General features: G+C 59.2%; 3 protein-coding genes across 4 annotated transcripts; 2 read left to right on the forward strand and 1 right to left on the reverse strand.

Annotated features, from left to right (window-relative positions):
• Positions 1-51: 51 nt before the first annotated feature.
• FDX2 (ferredoxin 2) lies at positions 52-4,178 on the forward strand. Of its 2 annotated transcripts, XM_081232258.1 has the most exons (6): positions 52-222; positions 310-364; positions 573-615; positions 1,420-1,465; positions 3,465-3,552; positions 3,751-4,178. In XM_081232258.1, exons 1-6 carry the CDS (start codon positions 66-68, stop codon positions 3,905-3,907), a joined length of 546 nt encoding a protein of 181 aa, XP_081088384.1. In that variant the 5' UTR covers positions 52-65; the 3' UTR covers positions 3,908-4,178. The 2 variants fall into 2 exon arrangements, with proteins under 2 accessions (XP_081088384.1, XP_081088383.1); XM_081232257.1 differs by lacking the exon at positions 1,420-1,465 and having other exon boundaries at positions 53-222; positions 573-679.
• Positions 4,179-4,670: 492 nt separating this feature from the next.
• Positions 4,671-7,064, forward strand: ZGLP1 (zinc finger GATA like protein 1; the record flags this gene model as incomplete). Its single annotated transcript, XM_081232249.1, has 5 exons — positions 4,671-4,807; positions 5,056-5,430; positions 6,234-6,319; positions 6,668-6,761; positions 6,935-7,064. 5 exons carry the CDS (start codon positions 4,671-4,673, stop codon positions 7,062-7,064), a joined length of 822 nt encoding a protein of 273 aa, XP_081088375.1.
• A 2,798-nt stretch (positions 7,065-9,862) lies between these two features.
• Positions 9,863-17,114, reverse strand: ICAM5 (intercellular adhesion molecule 5). The gene is made up of 11 exons (XM_081232270.1): positions 16,723-17,114; positions 15,522-15,791; positions 15,020-15,340; positions 14,512-14,799; positions 13,862-14,116; positions 13,492-13,740; positions 12,760-13,002; positions 12,403-12,681; positions 12,062-12,301; positions 11,387-11,653; positions 9,863-10,629 (listed from the first exon to the last, which is right to left on the reverse strand). Exons 1-11 carry the CDS (start codon positions 16,802-16,804, stop codon positions 10,355-10,357), a joined length of 2,769 nt encoding a protein of 922 aa, XP_081088396.1. The 5' UTR covers positions 16,805-17,114; the 3' UTR covers positions 9,863-10,354.
• Positions 17,115-18,222: the final 1,108 nt, after the last annotated feature.

Below are 18,222 nucleotides of genomic sequence, written 5' to 3' on the forward strand. Positions count from 1 at the left end.
ATTCGGGCAATTAGGGGCCCTTCCCTCTCGTGTGAGCCACGGCGCATGCTTAGTCTCCGCGTCACATGATGCCTGTCATGGCCGCCTCCGTGGCCTGGGGAGGCGTGAATGCTGGGTTCCTGCTGCGGGCTGCCAGGGGTGCCTGGTGGTGCCGACCCGGGGGCTTTTGGGGGTCCTGGGAGGCGGCGGCGCCTGCGACAGCCAAGAAGTTCCGGGCGACAGGTACCTGGGGCGCTTCGGGCGGGCAGCGTTAACCCATTGGACGCCGGCCGGGCGCGGCATGGCTGCTCACCCAACCGTGTTTTCTAGGCTCGCGCCCGGCGGGGGAGGAAGAAGCTGGCGGCCCCGAGCGGCCCGGGGACGTGTGAGTGTGGGAGCCAGGTCCCCTATTACTAATTTCACGAGGTTTCTGCGGTCCCCACCTTGCCCTACAGCCTCATCCCTGGGTCCCCCTTCTGTATCACCCTGTTCCCCTGTCCATCGAGCCCCAAACTCGACTCCCTAATCCTAGATTCCACCTGGTCCCTGTGCCCATCATCCAGTTCGTCATCTGCACCCCGATCTGTCCCCAGGGTGAACGTGGTGTTCGTAGACCGGTCAGGCCAACGGATTCCGGTGAGCGGCAGAGTCGGGGACAATGTTCTCTACCTGGCCCAGCGCCATGGGGTGGATCTGGAAGGTGGGAGCCGGGCACAGGGAACTGGGGAGGCCCTTATTCATTCGTTTAAAAAAAACCATAAGTCAGATATGATTCTCCACTACTTAACCCTGCATGGCTTCCCACCAAACATGGTAAACTTCAGACTCCTCACCACAGTCTCACTCCCTGCCTTTTAACCTTCATTCATTCAGCAGTTATTTATTGAGCATTTGCTAAAGGTTACTAAAACTCCTGCCCTCCAGGAGCTTGTATTCTCTTCCTTTTTCCTCCCTCTCTTCTAGCCACACTGGCTTCTTGCTCTTCTTCAAACAGCCCAGTTCATGCCTGCCTCAAGGCCTTAGCATTTGCCGTTCCATCAGAAGTGCTTTCCCACCAGATCTTCTGGCTCCTTCTCATCCTTCAGGTCCTGATGTAAATGTCATCTTCCTGACAGTCTTATCCCCCTCGGTCCAACTAAAGTCCCCATGCCCCGATAACTGTCATCTCAGTGTGTTTTATTCTCTGCATAGCACTTCTCATTGTTTTGTTCCCTTCTTTGCCATCTCTCCCCAGAATCAGATCAGAAACCCTGTTTGCCTTGTTCACACTTATCTGTTGCCTGTCATTGTATTTAGATGTAACAGGTATTAAATCAGTATTTGTTAGAGGAAATACAATAATAGCAGACATTACTTTAAGCCTGTTAACACATATTAACTGATTGAATCTATCCCATGAAAACTTTATGCAGTAGGGGAGAATATTATCCTATCTTATAGGTGAGGAAACTGAGCCCCAGGTTGAGCAGACCTGGTCCAAGTTCAGGTAAGTGGCAAAACTAGATTCAAGCAAACCCAGACTATTTTAGCCACTAATCTGTGCTGCTCTTCTATGAATATTGAACACTTACTGTGTGCCAGGTAGCAATGTAAAAAACAGATAAGGCCCGTGTCATTTCACACCAGTTTCAACCTGATAGGGACAATAATCCCATGCATAAACATGTAATTATATCATGAGCAACTGGGAAGAGCAGTCTTTTAAAAAGTGTACAGAGCTAGCTGTTGGGTGTATGTAAGAAGGAGCTGATTTAATCATTAGACGGGGAGAGTTGTAGGAATGTGGGGGGGGGCGTGGGGGTCATAGCAAACCTACCTCAAGTTCTGTTCTGGAATCCAGTGATTGGCAGTTCATGACAGAGATTAGAACATGAATTTTCAAGGCAAGTGGCCTGTGTTCAGATTTTGCTGTTGCCAACTGTGTGACCCTGAGCAAGGTCCTTAGCATCTCTCGGCCTCATCTATAAAATTGGATAATTTAGTTCCTATCTCACCAGGTTGCTGTGAGGATTAAACAGATCTCATGTGTAGTTTGTAGTACCTGGCATATAGTTGGTGTGCAGTGAGTAGTTGGGACGATTACATTAGACAATCTCTGTCTCATGGGGTAAGGACGCTAATGAGTTGGGAAAGAGGGCTGAGGAAGAGATGCCTGGGAAATACTGGCAGTTTCGAGGCCCAGACAGTTTCTTCCCCAGAGACTGGAAGGGTGGGCAAATTAGTCACCATAGCCCACAGGGATGGTCTGCTGGCTCAGGAGGCTGCCTTGCAGCACCACCCCTATTGTCCGACATGTCTGGAAGAGAAAAGAGAATTCTGTCCCGTTCACTTATAACAAGTATCTCTCGAGCATCTACAACCTGCCAGGCTCAGTGCTGAGTACAGAGAGAAGAGGACAGGTTGGCAGAGCACAGGTAAACCCAGAAATTATGATGGTAATTTCACACTGTGATAAATACTGTCCAGAAATTATTAAAGAGATAACAAGGGTCAGGGGAAGGACAAGAAATGGGGCACTTGGAGGACAGTTGAGTCCCCAAAGACATCAAGGACGTAGCCATGGAAAGAGTGGAGAGAAGAGCATTCCAGATCAAGAGTATGGAAGATGCAGAGGTCCTGTGGTAGGGATGAGCTTGGCATGGAGGAGTTGAGTGAGGGGGCCGGTGTGGCTGAAGTGGGTGAGTGCGGGGGTGGAAGCATCTCAAGGACTGAGTGGAGGAGTTTGGATTTTATTCTAGCTATAAAAACCCTTTAGAAGGCTTTAGGCCAGGAGGAACGTTATTCCAGAGCACAGTTCCCAGTGATCAATCAGAAGGTTGGGAATGTGTCCAGGGGCAAGCAGGAAATCCCAGACTCTCCATCTTCCAGCCCTTATTCCCTAACCCCTTCCCCTGCTGCAGCATTAGATGCTGAGTGAGCCGGTCCCTCCTTCAGCAGCAGCAGGGAAGCCCAGCACAGTGGCAGGGTCGCAGCAAGGTCCCACAGGCTACAGGAAACCTGCCCGGCCTGTCCCCTCTCAGCTACACTGAAGTCAGGTCCACGCTCATTAACGGTTCCAGGTATCCAGCCTGGTCCTCAGCCTGCTGGGGAGTTTGGGGGAAACCCCGGGCATCCTTTTGCAAAAACTATGTGCAGGTCGGGAACAGCCAGCTAAGCCAATGACAGGGTGGAGGGTGCCCACAGTGGGCCTGCAGGCCCGGGAGGGAGAAATGAGGGTCGAGTGGTAAAACGAAGGGATTCTTGGGAATTCCCTGGTGGTCCAACGGTTTAGACTTGGCTCTCACTGCCGTGGACCTGGGTTTGATCCCTGGTCGGGGAAATAAGATTCCCAAGCCATGTGGTGTGGCCAAAAATAATAATAATAATAATATAATAATAATAATAATAATAATAAAGAAACAAGGGGATTCTCCTTTATGTCCTTCACTGAATGGCACCTGCCTGACCACTCCCCTTACCAATGCTCCCTCACTTGCTGCCCCCAGGGGCCTGTGAAGCCTCCCTGGCGTGCTCCACCTGCCACGTGTATGTGAGCGAGGACCACCTGGACCTTCTGCCTCCTCCTGACGAGAGGTGAGCAGGGTGGCCCCTCCCAGCTCTGAGCTGCAGGGCTTGGTTGCTGAGCCTTTGCATTCCGGGTGTCCAGAGTTCCACCCCGGCAGCAGCAGAGGGCAGCCCCAGCTTTTCTCCCTGCTCCGGCTGCTGGCAGGAGAGCTTCCTTTCTGGCCACTACCCCGGACCCATTAATAATCGCTGCCCCCCTTGCCCCAGGGAGGACGACATGCTGGACATGGCCCCCCTCCTCCAAGAGAACTCCCGGCTGGGCTGCCAGATTGTGCTGACACCTGAGCTGGAAGGAGCTGAATTCACCCTGCCCAAGATCACCAGGAACTTCTACGTGGATGGCCACGTCCCCAAGCCCCACTGACACAGGCAGCTGGATGGTCCCAGACACTCACGGCCCCAGGGCCAGGACTGGAGGAATAGCCAAGTTGCCAGCCCCGCCCAGAGCACGGGACGGGCCCGGGAAAGATGGCGGAAGCAACCGGAAGGCCAGAACCCCCGCTTCAGAGAGATCCCACGTCCAGGCTCTGGTGGGGACAGGGCCCCTGTTGGGGCAGCCTCCCCCAAACCCCTGAGAATGGGGGTGTGGATAGGGGTGGAATCTAACCGGAGAGATAATAAAACCGTCTCACAGACTTCTAGCATCTTGAGTGTCCTTGCGGGGGGTGCGGGGGGGGAGTACAGGCCCTGGGGTCTACAACTGCAACTTCCAGGCCTCCAGCTTTCCGTTCCCACGATGGTGATGAGCCAGCGGGAAACTGAGAAAGAGGCCTCATCATAGTGAGGGTCCGCGAGCCTGAGGATCAGCGTGGCAAGGCCCCGCCCCTCAGCCGCGGAGTGATTTGGAGGGGTCCAGGCTGCTCGTGGCCGCAAGGGGTGATCAGGCCACCTGAGCAGAGTCGGAAGGGAGAGAGGGACGGAGGCTGCCCTGAGGGTGGAGGCTTCGAAGCCGGTACCCAATATTGCCGGCCAGAGGCGCCGGATCCCACGGCCCCGCCCTCCTCAGGTGGAGCTCCTTGCACCCAGGGCCAGAAGCGCCCCCGCCCCAAGCAGGTGGGGCTCATCGGGTGGGCCTGGCGTGGGCGGGGCCGGGCGAGATTTGGGAAGTGGGTAAGGGCTGGGGCACAATGGAGGCCGAGCCAGACCCGGACTTGACGCTGCTTCGAGAGCTGCTGGCGCCACCCTGTCTGGATCCCGAACCGCCCCCGGAACTCGCCACCCAGCAGGCGCCAAGGACCCCAGGATGCCTCAGACCCAGTGGCAGGTGCGTTAAGGAGCGGCCCTTCCCCCAACCTGGCCCAGTGGTCAAGGGATCATGACCTCTGGTTCCTGGGGTTACTCAGGGGTCAAAATGTTAGTTACTGGTACTTACAAGGAAGAGGTCCTGATCCCCAGTGATACTTGGAGTCATATGGGGGCCAGAGGCTATACAGTTCTCCTTGCCCCCTGTGCCTGAGACTCATGTAGGTGCCGCCCAGGGAGTGGGGTGACCACACTGCCCCTTGTCCCCAGGTCCTTCTGGCCTGCACACCAGGACTTGGTCACCGCCCTGCACTTCCCCCAGGAGACAGCAGAGGGGCTGGCCCAGCCCGCCACCTGGGACACCCAGGCCCTAGGGCCCTGCTGGGAGCCGAAGGCCCTGGAGACTCTGGGAGCCCTACCTCTGGCCAAGGATGCCAAGAACATGCTGACCCCAATCAGCCAGCAGAGCCCCAGCCTGGGGCCCCGAGTGGCTCCCCCGGCCTCTTCAGCCCAGCCACAGAGGAGACCCCGGAAGCAGTCGAACCCCCAGCGGGGCGCCGAGAAAGTGGACCCCCGGTTCGAGGGGGTGACCCTGAAGTTTCAGATAAAGCCAGATTCCAGCCTACAGATCATACCCACCTACAGGTAGGGGCTGGCCTGGGCAAGGGCACCCTTTATGCAAGTAATAGTGGTAACAGTGCAGAGGCCCGAGGGCAGGCGCTCCCAGGAATGCCGTCATGGACTCCCCCACCTCAGCCCTGCCTTACAAATGGCCCCATCTCTGGGCGAGACCTCAGGCTGGTGTCAGTCCCTGTCCCTGCTGCTATGAGCCGGTCACATCCAGGTCTGAGCCCGGGTCTCCTCTTAAGAGGCCTGATCATACCCGGGGCTGCTGCTTCTGTTAGTTTTCCAAGCAATGATAGTAGCTACCGTTTGTCAGACATGACAACAGTAATAGAGGTAACAGGTAGCACTTGGTGTGTATGGGCTTGCTGAACCCCGTGAGGCACACTTTACAGATGCAGAAACTGAGGCACAGAGGAGATCTCTTGTCCTTGGTCACACGGCAAGGATGTGGGAGAGCTGAGCTTTCAACCCGGCAGGCTGGGGAATTCCCTGGCGGTCCAGGGGTTAGGACGTGGACTTTCACTGCCATGGGCCCGGGTTCAATCCATGGTCGGGGAACTAAATTCCCACAAGCCGCTTGTGGCAGCCAAAAAAAAAAAAAAAAAGAGCAAGACAAAACAAAAACAAACCTGGCAGGCTGGCCCCAGGCTTACTGTCTTTTCAAATGATTATGTCTGTGATATTAATGAGGTGCAAGGCCAGGCCTTTCAGACATCAGATGCCTCCCCTTGGGGGTTGCCTGATCGTAAATCTTCAATTGGGGGCTGTCTGGTACAGCATACAGACAGACCCTCGGTGCTAACACCTTGTCTACTCCCCAGCCTGGCCTGCAGCACCCGCTCTCAGGGTCCCCCGCCAGGCCCTGCCAGAGGCCCAGAGGCCAACGCAGGAGGCAGCGAGGCTCTGGGTGAGTCCTGGAGACTTGAGAGCTATAAATACTTGGGGGTTTCATTTCTTCCTTGTCTTTCTCCCCATCCCGCTTCCCTATTTAGACCCATCCAGGAGGAGTCTCAGCATCCCCCTCCACTCAGGCTGAGTCACCCACACCCCCGGCTTCTTCCTCTGCTGAGCTTTGCCATCTGTCTCCCTTCTTGGCTTTCCCTCTGTCTTAGATCTGGCAACACCGGGGCTGGCCCGGAGCTGGGTGGGGCCTTCACAGAGACCCCACCCACCCCCAAAATGCCCACCCCACACAGGCCTCCTGAGCTCGGACTCTTGGCCTCTGACCCTTGCCCTTTGGCCTCTTCCCTTTCAGGGCCCCGATGCTGTGCTTCCTGTAGGACCCAGAGGACCCCACTCTGGAGAGATGCCGAAGATGGGACCCCCCTCTGCAATGCCTGTGGTATCAGGTCCTCAAAATGGAGGAGGGATTTGGGGTGGGGTCCTCACATCAGTCCATGCTTAGCCAGTGTGGGGTTTTGGGAAGAGAAAACACCCACCCTTTGGGGAACGTGGCTCACTCGTGGTGATTTCTGGGCCCCTGCTGCCTGCTGAATGTTGGTTTCTTGCACCCCCATCCCAGGTACAAGAAATATGGCACCCGGTGCTCCAGCTGCTGGCTGGTGCCCAGGAAAAGTGTCCAGCCCAAGAGGTTGTGTGGCAGATGTGGGGTGTCGCTGGGTCCCCACCCAGTCCCAACTCAGGAAGGGTAAGCCCTTCCTCACCCAGCCGAGCCTGTCCTGCCTCAGTTTCTCCAGGGGAAGAATGGGCTGAAGGCCTCCTAGGGGAAAGAGCTTGAGTCTTGAGGGGTCCAGCCTGCCTCCTCTCTGCCCCCTCCCCATTCAGAGACCCCAGGTGGAAGACCCAGGCCTCAGGCCCCAGAGCTCCTGGCTCAGGGGGTCACTGGCCCCCTCCTTGGCCCCTGCTTCAGCCAGGCTTGGCTGAGCACCTCACCCCCTCCGGAAATGCTCATGGCTGTGAAACTCATACTGTGAATAGCAGTGAAAATAAAGAGCAGAACTACTCAGATAAGGGGCCCTGTGACTTCCAGATCCCACCTTGCGCGCCGACACCCGCCTCTCCCCCGCCCCGCCCCGGCCCAGGAATGTGGGGGAGGAGTTTTCTCAGTGGGGTTCTGAGGGACACACACAGTCATGTAGACAGGCACCACCTGGGAATTAGCCACATTCATTACAGCACCCCATACAGGGCGACAGCCACCACATGCAGAGACAGACCACACGTTCAGAAAGATACACACAGTGGGCCTTCCCCGGGGGTCCAGTGGTTAAGACTCCGCGCTTCCACTGCAGGGGGCACAGGTTCAGTCCCTGGTCAGGGAACTAAGATCCCACATGCCTCGCGGCACGGCCAGAGACGCATCAGCAGACACATATGTGCCGACAATCACGAGACACACAGACCACACACAAGACAGCAAGACATTGACAGACGCACATCCACCGATAGACACACGAGTTGATATACACACAGGACACATACACATGCACGATACAGACACACATGCAAGACACATAGGTGGCACAAGTTGGCCCATGGTGATACACACACAAGTGGGCCCTTCATCTGGCAGCTCCACCCTTGCCTACAGAATGTCCCCGTCCTGCATCCTTCCACACACCAGTCCCTACTGTGTCCCCCCTCTAACCCCACCAAAGTGTGTCCCCAACCTGAAGCCAAAAGCCACATGGGAGACGCTGAGCTCTACCCCTGTTGCTGGGACACAGAGGCTACCACTACTCACTGGGGTGGGGGGGAGGGGGCATCAAGGATGGGTGAGATGCAGAGTGGGCAGGGGTGGTCCCTGCTGTGAGGGGTGAGTGAGGCCTGCAGGTCCACTGGCCCTGGGAAGGCGAGCCCCTCTGAGACCCCCTTTGACTCTCCTGAGTGAGCCTGTGGGGGAAGGCTTGGGTCCAGATTCCTCAGCCCTTGGATCCCTGACTCATTCAGTTCCCCCGCTTGCTTGGCCTCAGAACACCCTCCCCCAGGTCTCCTGTAGCTGCTGCCTTCGCATCACTGGAGTGGGGATGGGCTCTGCCCCAACACCACATCTTCAGAGACCCCTTCCTTGACCACCCAGCCTAAAATGGACACCCCCCCTCCCACCCCACGTCAGGCTCTAGTTCAGCTCTTTGCTCATCTCTCTCTTAGAACCTACCAGAAGTTTCACCTCTGTACTGGTCCAGGGTTATTTCATTCACATTCATATCCCCTACTGGACCATGACTTCAGAGGTCCAAGGTCACCACCTCTCTGTTCTTGACCGTGATACGCCCTGTCCCCCCGACACCACCACAAGTGCCCAGCATGGAGAAGCTCTTTGGGGAGAGACACAGCACACGAGGATCTCAGACTGTGTGTCTACAAACCCCTGGCTGTTTTTATTGACGTGGTCAACATTTATTGAGCAACTACGTGCCAGGTCCCAATGAGGCACTCAGTTATGAATAGAACAAAGATCCCTAGCAAAGCCAATATTCGAGAGTGACAGTAAACAGATATTCAATAAGTATCTAATAGAATGTCAAGTAGTGATCATGCTACAGAGAAAATAAAGTATGTAAGGAGGTGAGGAGTTGGGCTGCTACTGTGTTCTCAGGGAAAGCCTCTCTGAGCAGGTGTGACCTTTGTGTAGAGACCTGACAATAAGGAACTAGCTGGGAATTCCCTGGCGGTCCAGGGGTTAGGAATCCGCGCTTCCACTGCTGGGGGCACGGGTTCCGATCCCTGGTCAGGGAACTAAGATCCCACATGCTGGCAGTGCGGCCAGAAAAAAAAAAAAAAGGAACTAGCTATGGGACTATTTGAAGTGAGGACACCTGGGGCAGAGGTAACGGCAAGAGCAAAGGCCCTGTGGCAGGCGGGACTTTGGGATTCACGGAACCTCAAGGATGCGGTGGGCAAGGAGAGAGGTGATGGGGGCTGGACAGCAGGGGCTGCACCTCGTTTGGGCCTTGTGGCCTTTTGTACCTGGCACCCGGCACTGGCTTAGCCTCTAGTGCCCCAGTTTCCTGCTCTCACTTTTGCTCCCGAAATGTTTGTGGGGGGCAGCCGGTGGAGCTGGAGCAGTCCAGGCCCGCTTCCTTCTGGCAGCTCTGTGTTCCTGCTTTTGAGGGAGGAGGAAACTGGGGGTGGAGGAGGCCCAGCTGTTCTCTCCTTCTGCTGTGGGGGGTGAGGGGGGTGACTGGTGGTGGGCAGGGGGCGGGGATGCGGCTGATACCCTATGTGTCTCTTCTGAATCGTGATGGGCTAAGTCGAAAGGCAGCTTGCGGGTAAACTGAGGCCCCGCGGATGGACACAGGATGGAGGAGGCCTTGAGGGTGGGGCAGGGGTGCACCCTGTAATAGGAAGGGCAACGCAGCGGCTGACACTCGGAGCTGCAGCTTTGTTTACCCATCCCTGCAAGGCCTCAGGGCTGAGGCGATGCCCAGACCCCTGGGAAAGGGCCTCCACCCATCCAGGGAAGGCAGCCTCAGCTCCTCCTGGAAGCAGGCCTGGGGGAAGCACCCAGCTCCCACCCCCAACATTAGCCGGATTAGAGGGCAGCGCTGGGCGGAAGAGATAAGCATTAGAGAGGGAGGAAGGAGCCAGGTCCCCACCCCCGCCCAAGGGTCCAGGGAGAGCACAAAACAGGTCACGGAGAGTGCAAACTCCCGGTCACATCGCGAAATGGCGGCCTGGACCGTGCCTGACACATAGTAGGCCCTCAAAAGCAAAAAGGGTTTTTTGAATAAATAACCCACAGGGTTGGGATACGAGCCCTGCGTTGCTTCTGCATCGCAGACTGAAACAGATGGAGCCGAAGTCCTTTATAAAAACTTTATTGGGTAAGGGGGGTAGAAAATGGGGGGTGACGCCCCTGGAATTGAATAGAATAAAATAAATAAATAAATGAATGAATGAATGAATAAATAAAACAATAAATAAGCCCCCGTGTGAGTCTGGGGGGCGTCCCCCGGCCCGCGGGGAGAGGGGAGCGGGCTCACGCTGACGTCAGCTGGATGGCAAAGACCTCGCCCCCCGCCGGCGCCTCTGCGGTGCCCGAAGCTTCAGTTGCACCTTCGGCGCCCCCGCCCCCACCGGCGCCGGCACCCGCGCCGTTGAGACACACGGCCTCACCCGAGCTCTCGGCCTCCTGCACATTATATTCGCCCTTCTTGCAGGCGGTGGACTGCACGTAGAAGGCCAGGCCGGCCCCCGCGGCCAGCAGCGCCGCGCCCCCAGCCGCGCCGCTCACAGCGACCCATAGCCACGGACCTGCGGGGTGCAGACGCTCAAAGAAGGTGGTCGAGCTCCTCCCACCCGTCCAACACGCCAAGCCCGGGCCACTTCTGCCCCTCCCCACAGGCATGAGGTCAGTTCTCACGCGCCTGGCAGGGAGCCCCAGGGAACCCAGCCTTGGAGGAAAGGAGAGACCCCAGTAAGGCCACCCCCAGCTCGGGTGAGACCCTAGACCCATTTTATGGGCCACCCCATCACAGGGAGGATTTAAGCCCCTAGCCCCAGAGATACCCAGGAAGTCAAGCAACTCTCCCCACCCTCAAAAGGATGGTGGGGCAGGGGGAACCCAGTCATTCATCCACCCCAGAAAGACCCCGGCCCCAGAGATACGCGAAGCGGCAGCAGGATCCTGCTGGGCCCCCACCACTATCCTCTGCCTCTGTCCCTCTCCAGACCCCCTTCTCCACAGCCGCACGCTGGAAGGTGAATTGGATCAAGCCTTCACCACGCAGAACCCACCCCAAGTTAAGTCCCTCCTCACAGCAGTCACAGCCCCGAAGGTTCCCTTCCCTTGGGCTCCAGTCAGCTCCCTCTCCTTCCACTTGCCACCCCCACTGCGCCATCAAAGCCCCACCCACCAGGGCGCCCCTAATTTCCACCCAGGCTCACTTCTGTCTCATCTGTGGGGACTGAGAGGGAGGCAGGGACGGGTTCAAGAGTCCCAAGGCGCAGGTCGCAGCCCCCTGTAGATCCCTCGCCCAGGCCCCCCCCCCCGCCGCCAGCTGCTACTTACCAGCCACGCGCACGGTGATGCGCCGGGTGTGGCGCCCATGCGCGTTGGTGGCTGCGCACTCATACTCGCCGCCGTGGCTGCCCATAGCGCCCGCCACGCTCAGCGTGCTGTTGTTGCTTGACAGGCCGATATTGAGCGCCCCCGGGGGCGCACGCCAGCTGATCTGGGCTGGGGGCCAAGCCTCGGCTCGGCAGGTCAGCGTGAAATTCCCGCCTGGCCGCACGCCTCCTGGAGGCGAGGCAGCCAGCTCGGCCACGACGGGGCGGTCTACAGGGGACAAGAAGTTGAAGGGGCCAGCCGCTGACCGAGCGCCCCCTTCTGAGACCGCCCCTCCTGAGATGAGCAGGCGAAGATCCTGCCTCGCTTCAGGGCCCCCTCCCACTACAACTGGACTGCTGTCGGGACTAAAATCCTGAGCCCTGCTTCACTGAATGGAAGGAGGTGGGGACCCACGCCAGGGCCCTTCAGACCCAGAACTTGAGGGGGCGGGGGCGGGCTCGGGCTCTTGTTCCCTAGAGTTTTCATTACCCTTAACATTTCACGTTAAGGCCAGGATTCCTTGTCCCCAGAAATGGGACTGGGGAGGTGCCCTTGAACTCCCCCGGGGAATCCCACCTCTTTTAGTCACTGTTCTAGAGACCGGATGCCCTCTATCTGGTGCTGCCCGCAACTCACATTCCACGCCCACGGTGACGATCCGGGCGTCAGTGCCGTGTGCGTTGGTGGCCAGGCAGCGGTAGATGCCTGCATCCTGTCGGGACACGCGCAGCCGCTGCGGCCGGGGCGCGCCCTCCCGGGAGCAATGCACTTGTGGGGAGGGGCGACCCCGGGCGGAGCAGGCCAGCGCAGCAGCGTCGGCACCTTCCAGCCACGTCTGGTGACTTGGGCAGGTAGATTCATCCATTTGCGGTGGCGCTGCAAAACAGCCATGGGGTGGGGGCGGGGGGGCTCGTTGTTCAGGGAGAAGCCGGGACCTGGAACACCCCCTACTCCCCGCCCGCCTGGGCCTCGCTCACACTCAGCGCTCACGGTGACCATCTTGACCATGGAACCGTGCTGATTGGTGGCGTTGCAGATGTAGGTTCCGGGTGCCAGTTCTCTAGGGATTTGAGGGGCTCTGGGACCAGGGTCTGGGGGTGCCAGCGGCAGCAGCACCCCCTCACTGGTGCCTCCGGAGCCAACGCACTCCACGCTTGGCTCTGGCTTCCCATCCACCTCACAGGAAAACAGTCGCCCAGATCCTTCCACCCATGTCCAATTGCTAGGGCAGCTCACCTCCTCAAAACTGGGGCCATCTGGGGGGCAGAGGGACTGGAAGTCAGGACAGGGTTATTCTGACGTACCCCATCTTGCCCTGTGTTGTCCCCACTCACATTCCACTGTGACGGCTACATTTTTGGCTGCAGACCCTCGAGCATTAGTGGCTTCGCAGCGGTAGGTGCCCGCGTGCTCCCGGACCACACGCAGTAGGCCCTCGACGACCCTGGCTTCCCCAGAGCGCACACAGTTCACGTTGGGTGGCGGGACCCCATGGGCCACACAGCTCAGGGAGGCCTCTGTTCCTTCCAGCCAGGTAATGCGTTCAGGGCAGCCCACACTGTCCAGCGCTGGTGCGTCTAGAGAGGAGAGCGTTGTCGAGTTTTGGGGTTTAGGGACTGGTCTAATATCCCTAGACCCTTTTTCCCATCCCAGGCGGGTAGGCTACGCTCTGCAAAGGGACCCCAAAGCAAAGGAGTTTCTCTCCAGTCAAGCCGTGCACAGTTTTGGGACTTCCTGAGCCCTGAAGTGTGCTTTTTCCCTGATTCTTACAAAGTGCCCACAGGACCCTCCCCAGTCTTTAGCTTAAAAATTGTTAGCCAGTTTGGAGCACCGACGTTTCCAAGACTCAGCTCAAACGCCAGGCCCCAGGCCCCTGTGGACATGTCCACCCCTTCCCCTCCATCCTTCTCTAAGATCTTCCCCTAATCCGGCTCACCAGCCTCTTGCCTTTCTCAAAATCCTGCTCAAAGGCACGCCTCAGACCCTGTTTCCACCTTCCTCTGTAGTCAGGCCACCCCTTGACCCTGAGAACCAGACAGAGGTGCGCCCTATGCACCTCCACTCACACTCCACCGTCAGAGTCACGTCCTTGACCGCCTGGCCCTGGACGTTGGTCGCGGTGCAGTGGTAAGTTCCAGCGAGCGCGCGAGTGACCGGACCCAGCAGGCCCAGGGCCAGCACCGCCCCGCCGTCGGGCCGCACACAGTGCACCGAGGGCTCTGGGTTTCCACGGGCCTCGCAGCGCAGCGTCTGCTCTGGTCCCTCCGGCCACGTCCAGCTCCTGGGACAGTCCGAATCATCCAGCCGGGGGGCGTCTGCGGGCAGGGGCATGGGATACAAGAGGCTAGACGTGGACCGTGGGGAAATCCTCCACTTCCATGACACGGCCAGAGACCGGGCAGGCGGAGGTAGGCGAGAGGTTAAAGGCCAACTCACATAGGACGCGCAGCTCGGCGCTCTCGTTCTTGCTCAGGGTCTCCCCGTCAACTTCGAGGGTGGCATCGCAGAAGAAGCCACGCCTGTCGTCGTTCTCGGTGGCGTTTAGCTGGAGCTGGGCAGGCTGCCCCGGGACCGCGGCTGGAATTCCGTCTAGTGTGACTAGGGCTCGGGCCCCGGCTGCGCAGGTTACTGTCACCATCTTCCCCTCGGGGGCGTTGGGCTCGCTCAGGGTCAGGAGGGGTTCCGGGAAGCCTGGGGGCGGGGCATTGGCCGGGAGACCACTGACCATGCCCCTCCTGCGGTTCAAGGCTGCCCCTTATCAGCCCGAACCTTCCCCACTTCAGCCAAACCGTGGGTACCGTGCCCTGCCCCTCGGGCTGTTCAGGCTCCTCTCCCTTCTCGCCCCGCCCCCTTGAGGTGGTCAGGCCACATCTCTAGGGATCCTCGTCGGGTTTGCGAGCTTCCCCTTTGGGCAGCTCAGACTCCGCCTCTCCAGCTACTACTGAGTCTTCCATCTGCCCCGCCCCTTCGGGACTCTCGGGCCACGCCTATTCCGATACCAGGGGCCCCACCCACTATTTGCCCCGCCTTCACCTTCCTCTGGCTCCACCCCCGAGCCGCCGAGGCCCCACTTCACTCGCTCTTACTGTAGACAGTTACGTTCTCTTGGGTCTCTCGACTCTCGCCCCCCAGGGTCACGTTGCAGACCAGCTGCCTGGCGCCCTCCTGCTCTGCGCTAGCTGTAGCTGTGGCAGTGGCCATGAGAGCGTCCCCCTCGAGGGTGACATCGGGACTCAGCCTCTGGTCCCCCAGCGCCAGGTAGACCTCAGCCTCCGAGGCTGGAAACAGCCCGTCCATGGCGCAGCTTACAGGTCCTTCTGAGCCCACTTCCAAGAGCCGGGGGGCAGCGAGGCGAGGGGGTTCCGGAGGCAGAGCTGGGAGTAGAAGAACAGAGCTTGAACTTATGTATTGACGCTCAATATGTTGTAAGCACTTTACAGGCACTCTATTATGGTATTATCCTCAAGGCACAGAGGGGAAAATAACTTTCAGCTGGTGAGTGTTAGAGTAAGAACTAGAATTCAGATTTCTCTGCCTCCAAGCTTCTTAAACATCGGCCCGGCCCCCCTTGGTCCCCTTCTCACACCCACTCACCGAAGGTTCGGAGCTCTCTGGGGGCTGAGCTGTTTTCAAACAGCCCCAGGCCATGCGGCCGAAGGTCCAGCTCCGCACGGCACGAGAAATTGGCCCCATGGTCCTCCCTCCGAGCCAGTACCGTGGCTGTGAGCACCGCACCCCGCGCTCGGGGTGGCTCCCCGGAGAAGCTGCGGCGGATCAGCTCCTGGGCGCCCCGCAACAGGGTCAATGTGAGACTCCCACGAGGCCCAGCGCCGGGGACCCTACAGCTCAGGGTGAAGTTCTCGCCCACTGGCTGCCAGGCAGGCAGCGGCACCAGTTCTACACGATCCGGCCGTTCTGCAACGGGGAACCACGGCTGTTGGAAATGCCAGGGCTCAGCACGACGTGGCTTGGAACCCAGGGGCCAAGAGGGGGAGGGCGTGATGATCCAGAGGGTGGGGCCTGTAGGAGAGGACCCCGTGACCCAGGGGGCGGGGCCTGGAAGGGAGGGAAAGTAGCTTGGCCTCTGAGAACTCACGAAAAGTGCGAATGAGCCCACGCGCCTGCAGTGTGCGTCGCGCGCAGCGGAAGAAGCAGACGGGCTGGGTCTCCGGCTCTCGGATGTCCACCAACTGCCGCGCCAGCCAACGCAAACCCCTCTGGGTCCCATTCCGGCGCAGCGAGGTCTCCAGGCCACCGCGCTCGGGCCGTGGGCAGTTGGTGCTGCAATTCAGCCACAGCGATCCCCCGCGCTCCACGAGCGCCACGCGGGGCTGTAGGTCCGCCCAGAAAGGCTCTTGCGCGACCACTGTCCGGAGAAACGCGAACTCAGCCTGGGAGCCACCTCCCTGGGATCTAAGAGCCCCTATGCAGACCCAGGATTCCCAGGGAATGAGCAGAGGCCACAGCCAGGAGTCCCAAGTCCTGCCCAGGTCTCAGGTTTACAAGCGCGCTCCCACGGTCCAGACCTCGAGGGTGTCTCTGGTACATTGCAACGGAGAGCCCTTCTCTCCAAGGTGCGGATGGAGTGACGGGGAAGAATGGGGGGGAGGGGGAGATGAGAGGAAACATGGGGTTTTCAACGCACACAGCAATGCTGGGAAGAGGGGACCCCGGGTGGGGGAAGGGAAGCGGACTGGTTCTCACGGTTCTCGGCAGGAGAGGGGGAGACTGGTTGAAGCGAGGGCAAAAGAGAGATGAGGCTGAGTCAAGCAAGGCTAAGGGAGGAATCCAAAGCCGGGTGAAGACTACGGTAAGAGAACGCGGGGCTGGGCTCATGAAAGGAACCGCGGGAACAGCCGATGGACTCTGTTGCCAGGGCTCCGGGTGGAGCGGGAACAGCGCCTCGGAGTCACGGCAGTTGGTGAGATTGGGTCTTCGTGGATTTCGAGTGGTGAAGATGCCAGTCCGTGGACCATGGTGCATAGCAGAGCGTGAGGAGGTACCCCGGGAGGGGACAGAGGAGATAATGGAGTCTCCAGAGCTCGAGGCTGGGTGCAGAAGAGCACCCAGGATCTCGAAGAAGGTAGGGTAGAGACCTGAGTGAGCGAGGAGTCCGGAAGCTTGGTCTCCAGTGTGTGTTGCGGGGGAAGAGGGATAGAGAAGAAGGCCCTGGGCTCAAGGTGGGGTCAGAAGCCTGGGAGCGAGGCGAGGGAGGAGCGGGGAGGGGCTTGTGGCCACTTCTCAGGTCCAGAAACTACGACCCCGCCCTGTCCACCCTGAGCCGGACCGGGTCTTACCTGAGAGACCGAAGAGTCCCAGGCCCAGGGCAGCCCAGAGGCCGAGCAGCGCCCGGTGCAGCCCTGGCGAGGGTCCTGGCATCGCCGCCGCGGGGGAAGCGCAGGAGGCGAGGGGAGCGCGAGCGCTGAGCTGGGCTAGAGGACTGCGCGGCGCGGCGGGTGGGGTGTGGAGGAGGCTGAGTTGCGCTTGGGGATTGGTTTAACGTTGGTAACTTGGTTTCCAAGGAGGGGGCGGCAGCAGAGGCGGCGCGGGGAGGACGGGAAGGCGAGCGTGCACCAGGCTACCGGCCTTGATGAAGGCGTGCTGGCAGGAGCGAGCGACCCCCAGGGTCTAAATGGAGGCCGGCCCCATTGCCCGGAGCCTTCTGGGGGCGGCTGCGCACTCCAGCGTCGTCCCCGGCGGAGACGCTGAGGTGGTGGGGATGCAGTGTTGCCCTTCTCAAACCCCCACCCCACCCCTTGCTTAGATGCTATGATAATGAGCTGGACTCCGAGCTCCGCCTCCACATTTAGCCCCTCCCACCAGCCCCCCCTTGGAGCGGAGATGGGTTGGGGTCTAGGAGAGATTTGAGACGCGCAGGCTGGGGATGAGAAGGCTCTAGGGGAGGATGTGGGGATGCCTCCCTCACTGATCCTTCCCCTTTTAACCCCTGGGAACTGAGGGTTACAGCTACGCCTCTAGTCTTTCTCTGGCTCCGCCCCCGCACGCGACAGAAGGGGCGGGCACGAAAGTGACAGCCAGTTGGGAACACGTGTGCTTGCGCGCAGCGTTCTCGGGCGTCTAAATTAGGGTCGGCTCGGCTCTGGGTCTGTATTTACCCAGCGTGCAGCGGGCACGTGTCTACGCGACTTGTGTGAGCAGGAGCCGCCAAAGAGCACTCCTGAATCCGCTTTCTGCTCGGCGGGCGGGGCCCTGGACCACGGGGGCCTTGCCAGGCATCCACTGCAGGCCCCGATTCTGCGTCCACGCGAGATCAAGAGACCAACTGTGATACTTTTGACCCCGCATCTGGGTTCCAGGTTTGGACACCCTCCATTTGCTCACCAGGCCCGGTGACTATCAGGACGTTTCCAGGATGCGAACCTGTGACATACACCACCACGCCCCCCACCCCACCATCTGGTTGCTCCTTCCCCGCAGTCAACACATGGATATCCTTTCTGCGTATCCACGTCCCTCACAAAGTACATTTGACCCAGCCCACCTGTGCTCTCACTCCCAGAGCTAATGGTGAACTATGGGGATTAGTTCTCTCCCCACCCCTGCCCTCCAGGAAAGTGCAGGGTCTAAAGGGCGGGGGGGCGGGGGTAGGAAACTTAACATCCAATCAGAGATGCTACGTGGCAGCGCTGGAGCCAATCAGGAGAAGCCATACCATGAACCAGCCTTCCCACAGCCTAAAGCCCCCCTGGGCCCATGCCTTGCCCCTCTGCACCGCACCGATAATGCCTGCGGGAGAAGTTTTTACTACATCGGCTGGGAATGCAGAGGGAATGGGG

Source organism: Mesoplodon bidens, assembly GCF_964165515.1.
Source record: "Mesoplodon bidens genome assembly, chromosome: 4".
Taxonomy (NCBI): Eukaryota; Metazoa; Chordata; class Mammalia; order Artiodactyla; family Ziphiidae; genus Mesoplodon; species Mesoplodon bidens.

Bases quoted from the DNA above. Each gene is read 5' to 3' on its own strand.
- ICAM5 (XM_081232270.1), bottom strand. From the start codon at position 16,804: ATGCCAGGACCCTCGCCAGGGCTGCACCGGGCGCTGCTCGGCCTCTGG. The intron at 12,682-12,759 runs GTGAGTGGGGAC...TCTGCCCCCCAG, and splicing joins TGTAGCCGTCACAGTGGAAT to ATGGCCCCAGTTTTGAGGAG. The intron at 11,654-12,061 runs GTGAGTTGCGGG...TGTCCCCTGTAG, and splicing joins CGTCACCGTGGGCGTGGAAT to ACCGCCCCGTCGTGGCCGAG.
- FDX2 (XM_081232257.1), top strand. From the start codon at position 66: ATGATGCCTGTCATGGCCGCCTCCGTGGCCTGGGGAGGCGTGAATGCT. The intron at 223-309 runs GTACCTGGGGCG...CGTGTTTTCTAG, and splicing joins CAAGAAGTTCCGGGCGACAG to GCTCGCGCCCGGCGGGGGAG. The intron at 3,553-3,750 runs GTGAGCAGGGTG...CCCTTGCCCCAG, and splicing joins CTGCCTCCTCCTGACGAGAG to GGAGGACGACATGCTGGACA.